Genomic DNA, 7,414 nt, shown 5'->3' on the forward strand with positions numbered 1-7,414 from the left:
AAAGCCCATATCAGTCAAACCCTATAGTAGTTTCCATTTCTTCCTTGGCCTTCCTCCAGAACAGCTTGATCTAGACATCAAGCCGGACAAACTTTACCTAGTGACATCAACCCCAGAGGAAAAGATCCCCAACATTAGAGTGCTGGGGGATTGTGTCAGGGGCATGAGAGGTTAAGACTTGCTGAATAGCTGGTGGGCGTCACACAATGAGGTGGATTAGGCAGCACTAGAAAGGGCCTTTAGGGCTTTACTGGGGTGTTCAGCAGCTTACAGCGCCTACAATAACAGTGCAGTGTAAGAGTTGTAGATCCAGCTGGGCTAGCTGGGGTTGGCAAAAAGGCTAGCTGAGAGGGCAAGTGGCAGGCAGTTGCAGTCAGAACCAAGAATGTGCTGGGGTGTAAGAAACAGAGTTAACAGGGAGGCAATGTATGAAATTTTACTGATTGACAGGAAGAACAAAGCTAAAGAGTTCTTCCTGCTTAAAAAGAAGCATAGTAGCATTTGATCCCCTGGGTCCTCTTGAAGGACACCTGGGTGTCATACTGGCATCGAGGCGAGGAGTTGGCGAAGAGGAGCAGTGTAGAACTGCAGTGGAGAGGTGAGGTTCAGTCTCAGTGGCTCCAGCACTTGTCTCTACTTGCCTGGAGCCGTGGCTGGAAAAATGATATCATTACAGATGACCCATATTCCTACAGATAAACCCCAGCACTGTGCTGTGTGCTGTGATGCTGTATGTACACCACTGTGAGACAGGAATTGTGTATTAAAGTGCAGAATCAGACTACTCTATGCTGTGCTGCTTTGTCAGTGCTGTCAAACATAGTTGTTTATATGTTTGTTTTGAACATTGTGTATTGCTTCTACTACATCCTTTAAACATACACACTGGCTAAGTGCAGCAAGGCAATATTATATAGCCATATGTCAGCATATATATATTGTATTTCCCAACACTGTGCAGCCTGCCCTCAATCTTCCAACTCCATTCCAATTATGAGAACAGTTCATAACCACCTTACCCCATCCAAAGCACCAACACCAAGCCTATATCCTCAAAGGAGTCATAACTTAACCAGACTGAAAAGTGGAACACAAGATTGGATTATCAGGCCAAGTATTTTGCACAAGAGATTCCAAAGTCAGCTCCAGTATTCTTCCAATTGCTGATATATTAAGTCTCTCTCTCAGCTCAGCTATATTCATACCGAGTATATACAGTTGATATATGATAGATGTTATACATTATTATTCTAGTTGCTAGTATGTAGTAACACAGTAGGAGACACATAAGAGCTGTGGGGTCAGAATGTAATTTATCTTTTAAAGGTTTTTAATCTTGACAGCTAAAAAATTATTAGCAGCTATTAGGATAAAGTACCTGTATTGGCCTTATGAATCCACACATGATCTGAACCCAAAGTAGTGTGAACCAGCAGCCCTCACCTCTGCCTGGGATTACTGCAGCATTTCTGCCCTGTGTAGTTTTGGGGAATTAAACAGGACGGGGTGGGAGGGCAGGCGGCGGGCAGCAGGCTGGGATAACACCGCAGAGTGGCACATAGCGTGTTAGCCAGGATAATAACAGCGTGGTTTGTATTAGGTTTCCTGGGCTAAAGTAAGAAGCTCCCACTTCCTGCATGCCCTTTGTGACAAAGACAGTATCCATATTTGCTTCTGAACATCTGCAGAACGTATTCAACACATGTTGTGGTTTTTAGTCACTACAGTATGAATTTGAAACGGCTCTTAGCTAATTAGACCTCTTGTTCATCTCAAGGTCACTGATGTGTTCTGCAGTTTTTCGACAGACAGCAGAGTGGAGCTCACCATCATCTCGACCTGCAGAAAGAATTCATAGCATGATATTCTGGCACAGTAAAAACTCCAGCAGTGGAAACTGCTTAAACTGATAGTAGCAGAAAGAAACTGTAGGTCATAACAGATCACAGCTGCAGGGAGCATCTCAGCTTTTATTTTTGTTCTGAATTTCTGCTAGTTTTTAATGTTAGTGCAGACCATTATGTTAGTATCTATTAGTGATGTTTTTATCAATTCATCGCAAAATAACTTATGAAAATATCTTTTTGTATCATTCTTAGCTCTATTTTCTCTTCACATACAGTGAAGTCTGTTGTGTTACTGAAAGTTAAATAGGCCACAAAAGTACACTGGGGTCCCTGGGACTAAGGTCATGTTCACACCAAAAACAGCCATGCATTAAAACAATGCATGGCTGAGTGCTTTCCTTGGCAGTCATCATAACAAAAGATAAAATAATGACCACCTTGATAGCTTCCCACAGTCACAATACAGCGTACTTACTCATAGCTTTATACAGCTCTGTGCAGTGTCTTGGTGTCTGATAATTCATCAAACTGAAGGATCTGTTACTCGCACTCATCATCTTACCTGAAACACACCACCACCAACACAGCCCCTTGACTTTCTTAATTGCTTAATTGCATTGCTTACAGCATACTATGCACATAAAAACACCTCCACCTGTTTTTTCTATGTAAGTCCCAAATAGTTTGACATACTTCATCACCAGTTGGTCTTTGTCAGCATCAGGATTTGTCCTTTTTTTTCAGCAGCAATGTGTCAGTTCTCCAGAAAACAAGAATGTTGTCACATTTACTCCCTAAATCTGCTCATCCCAACTATCGTCCATTGCCTACTTCTTGCCTAACACGTGCAACACTATCCAACATGGCCAGCGTGTGTTGCATGTTAAGCTATAATGAGGATTCTGTGGCTATGGGTATGGAGCTGATGTACAGTCCTTTCAGAACTCAACAGGTCATGCAGACCTGCACGTCAAACAAGCTGATTGGCTAATCCAACTCCTGTTGGAGTTAAAAAAAAAGACGTAAAGGTTAAGTGTGAAGGAAGCAGGCACATGAATAACCCCTTTGACTGCATGCAGTCCACAGGAGCATGTCCCATGTCGCAGTAAGCATGTGCACTTTTGTTCTCATGTACATGCATTATCAAATCCTGCTCTCACTTTGTTGATGACAGTCATACTCTACAGTATCATGAATGCCCACTGCTGCACATTCACAGGGCATAGGCCACTGTCAGCAGAGCAGCCAGGCAGCAGCAGATTAAATAAAGCTAGACGTCTGCTGGACGTCACAATGCACTACATACATCACAGTCTTAATACTGTGCTGCCACTTACGCGCAAGCCATTCTGTCCATATATCGACAGATATGGTTTGCAGCATGTAATAACAGTAATAGGTTCCGTCTGCAGAGATCGTCACCAGAGCAGCTCGGTTAGTTCACAGCGAGGACTGTGGAACAACATGCCATGTCAGAGAAATGTCATGTGTCACCCAGAGAGCGGTGGGAGAGGTGGTCAGTTGGTTTATGTTGAGGATCACTGATGTCCACTGATGCTGTGTGATGATCCCACAGATGTGGACTTCGTCTGCTTGTAACATAGAGGCAGGTTGATTGTGTTCTGATGAGTAATTCACAGTGTATCAACAAGAGGAACTCCTGGGGAACTCTTTTTATTCCATCTTTCTGTTAGATCTCGCAATGATGCTGTTAAATACCGTCCCATGTCCTTTGACTTCCATTTACTTGGAAACTTCAAATCATCTCATATTTCTTGTAATGTTTGAAATTGCTTTTTATGTTCATGTCTGTTGCTGAAACAGTTGGTTAAAGGAAAATTCCGGTTTATTATAACTTGGATCTTATTTGCATAGACCTGACCAGTATTTCAGCATCACAGATGATAACAGTGTACACACCAAAGTGATTGCTGAGATCTGGGAACATCGCTACAACAGGATAAGAACCAAACAAACCAGCTGTTTACCCAGAGTATCTGAACCACTTTATTTGGAGGTAAGATGAGTGCACCTGAAATGTTGGTGAATATTCCACATTGAACATGAAATCAGAGAGGAAACACGACTTCAGTAAGTACAGTTGATCAAAGTGGAACCAAGAAATGTAAACTGTGATAGATGTTTGCAGTTTTGTTAATAATTATATAGTTCACCTTTGTTTTCCCTTCCAAATGAGTCAACCTTATTATTTACTGCTGCTGCTATTTACAAGCCTGATTATATGACTGCTCATGTTTCTTGACCTGTTGCACTTTGTTTGATATATTAGCAATAGGATCACCCAAAGTCCAACAAATAAGATTCAAGTTGGAATAAAGCAAAATAATGCTTTAAAACAGATCTCTTAAACCTTTGGCTGTTGCATTCAAACATGTTGCTGGAAACAGTTTCTTTCCGTTTTTAGGGCTTGTGAATACTGCTGCTGACACAGATACCTGAGCTTCAGCACCAAAGCAAAACAGGTTGTTTTCCTAGGCGCGTTTGGCTTTTGTACATGTGTGTTTATGTGTCCTGTTTATCCCTCATTTAACAAAACTACTCAAAGATTTCTTTTACACATGCAGTCATACAAGAAACATGCCAAAATGAAATACAAAATTGATAACAGTTTGACTAAAATCAGGAAGTATCTGATCAAAGAATATGCCAACAAGGCCTGACAGAGCATTCGATGCCAACATTTGGTGCTTCACAGTTTTGAAATACGTGCTGCTACAGACACATTTCACTTGGCACTCGAGCAGTATTAAGGTCTGAGGTCTAATTTTGTTTCTGTCAGAATAACGACACTGAGTATCTGTCAGAAGACAGATTGCTCATGTGGACATTTGGCTCGCACAATTCTGTTGTTTGATTAGCTCAGTTCGTTGTGATTTAAAACAGATCACTTGATGGCTCTAACTCAACATCCTCTCTCTCTCCCTGTCTGTCTGTGTCTCTCTCCCTGCAGAGCTGCAGAGGGAGGGCAGCATTGAGACCCTCAGTAACAGCTCAGGTTCCACCAGCGGCAGCATCCCGCGCAACTTCGAGGGCTATCGCTCCCCCCTGCCCACCAACGAGAGCCAGCCGCTCAGCCTCTTCCCCACCAACTTCCCATAAAGTCCCACCTCTCCTCCAGGAGCAGCCACCACCGTCCAGCCCACCTGCCCCACCTCTGCGTCTCCCATATCTGTCCACACAGCATCACACTTGCACACTGATGTGTTGGACTGAAACCAAATCATGTCCAGGATTTGTGTTTCTCTGGAGCATTGTGTTTGTGTTTTTGTGTTCTCACACAGCTGCTCACAAATCAGTGTGGTCCCAGCTACATAGAGTTAATATTTTATTTCTTGGGTTGGATTGGAAGGCAGATATTTTTTTCAGAAGCGGCCAATGGCTGTAGTTTGTGGAGATTTCCAATCATTTTTAATTTGATCATTGTGATGCCAGAGTCACTCTAAAAACGAAAAATGATTTCGTGTCCACCCTCAAACTGCACTCATGTCATTTAAGAGTGAAAATACAGAGACAAATTTATTGTAGTCTTTTGAAAGCAAACTTATTTTAAGGTGAAGTGTTGCCGAGCAATTAACCAAATCTAAAGTGCAGAAAAATGCAATCTCATCAGAGTATTTTAATACAGCTGCGATCAGGAAGGGATGTCCTTTGTTTTCAATATCAGATTTCTAATAGTAGACCCTGCACATCTATCTAACCCTGCTTGTTACCTTGTTGTGTTGAATCAGAAGCCAGTTGACACGGATGTTGTTGGAGACAAGCCGTCCTCTCCTCTCAGCAGCTGAAGTCCGCTGTGTCCTCAGCCTACCACCATTCTCTGAGCGTGTTTGAAGTTTTACGGTGTGCCTGTTGTCTGAACGAGCCATAAGAAAGGGAGTTCAGACAGAGGAAAAATGTTTATTCCAGTCAGTGACGTGTAGCAGCTCCTTTTCCCTCCGTGTGTGTGTTGCTGCTCTCATGGCCTCCTGCTAAATGTTTTTGATTAAATTTGGTCCTCTCATGCCTTTGATTTTCATGTAATTACATTTGACAAAAGATTCAGTAATGAGATGACACTATTACTACGTTGCTGAAGTAATTTAGATGTTTACAGTGTAATTAAGATATGTTTCTGCCATCATTTAGATATATTCCCCACTTGGCCTTTCCAGAGAGTAAATTTTAATTGAGCAGAGTAATAGAGGCATGTGTAGCCATCATGCTGTATTTTGTACATCAGCCACTTCTGACCAAAACCTTTTCTCTGCCTCTAGTTGTAGATCTCTAAAAATGTATTTTCCTTAAATGTACTAGCTTTGCCTGTAGCAAAGATGACTGACTTTGATAATCAGAAATTCATTTATTAAACACACTTTGCCTGTTACTTTGTCCTCAGCAGAATGTTTGGTGAAATCCGACATGCACTATTTACAGAGTCACCTTAGAAAAGACGTTAAATGATAATAGTAGTGTACAATCCCACGTCTGCGTGTTGTTGGACTGGCTGCATGTCATGTTGGCTGTTGTTGCTCGGTCATTGAATGAGGGCATGAATCTACATGTTTTAAATCAGAGCAAATGCTTGTTGTTGACGGTAAGGTTTGATTTGTAAAATACTTACTTCTTTTCCCGGCATTCATGCAAGAAAAGAACATAATAAAACTCAAGGAAATGAAGCTGTCTTTTTTCTAACTCTGATTGCTCCTAATTGTGCCGTTCAGATTTCAACCACGGCGGTGACCATCAGCACATAGTACCAGTGGTAATTAGTACCATATTTTTTAACAGGCAATAAAGTGTTGTTAAAGGGACTTTTTATGGCCGACTCTGGCTCTTTGTTCTGAAAGACTGGAGAAACGAGAGGGCATGTTTGTTTCTCTACTAATCGGCACAAAACTTCAAGTCCCAAAATTCATGTACAAGGATTTTTTTTTTTAATGAAGTAAAACACTGGACTGAAACCATTTGAACTAATTCAAATTAAATTAGATTAGCGTTGGATTATTCCTTGCATGCTTTATTTCATCTCATCGATGTGTTCATAAGCTACTAGTCATAAAATTAAACAGGGGTCCTTTCCCAGCTACTACAGAATGTATCCAGAGCTAAAAAGATGGCCAGAAAATGTTTGTACAGACGATTAAATGAATAACTTATTGCAACTTTGATGCCTCAAACATTTTTAAATTAAAACCAGTATTTCCTGGGACCTTACATTTATTTGAAAATATTTTTTTACAGTATGAGTTAAACAACAGAATGAATACATAAAAGAAATGAAGCCAATACAAAATATGTTTGTTAAAGTTTATATGCTAGACAGAAAATAGGTCCCGCTGGCAGGATGTGTCTCTGCCACTTCATCCAGAGGAAAGTTCATCATTATGCAACAAGTACAAGTTATACAGTTTTCACTTGAATGTCTTTATTTCAGTCCAAACTGTTATTACACACATTTTACAATGTTTAATATTCCCAAAATTACAAATTATCAATGTGCATGAAATCTTATTGATCATTATGGTGAATGTTAAACCTTTTTGAAAATATGTGAGAAATAATATGGT

At 40.8% G+C, this 7,414-nt stretch overlaps 1 protein-coding gene across 2 annotated transcripts in view; it reads left to right on the forward strand.

Moving 5' to 3' along the window:
• bcas3 (BCAS3 microtubule associated cell migration factor) overlaps positions 1-7,006 on the forward strand; it is a 336,382-nt gene extending 329,376 nt beyond the window's left edge. The window contains exon 24 of one of the 2 annotated variants that reach the window (XM_070969920.1): positions 4,819-7,006. In XM_070969920.1, coding sequence (XP_070826021.1) covers positions 4,819-4,967 — 149 coding nt within the window. In that variant the 3' untranslated portion in view covers positions 4,968-7,006. The remainder of the gene's footprint in view (positions 1-4,818) is intronic. The other variant, XM_070969919.1, reaches the window with a different exon arrangement.
• The last annotated feature ends 408 nt before the right edge of the window (positions 7,007-7,414 follow it).

Source organism: Chaetodon trifascialis, chromosome 9 (genome assembly GCF_039877785.1).
Source record: "Chaetodon trifascialis isolate fChaTrf1 chromosome 9, fChaTrf1.hap1, whole genome shotgun sequence".
NCBI lineage: Eukaryota > Metazoa > Chordata > Actinopteri > Chaetodontiformes > Chaetodontidae > Chaetodon > Chaetodon trifascialis.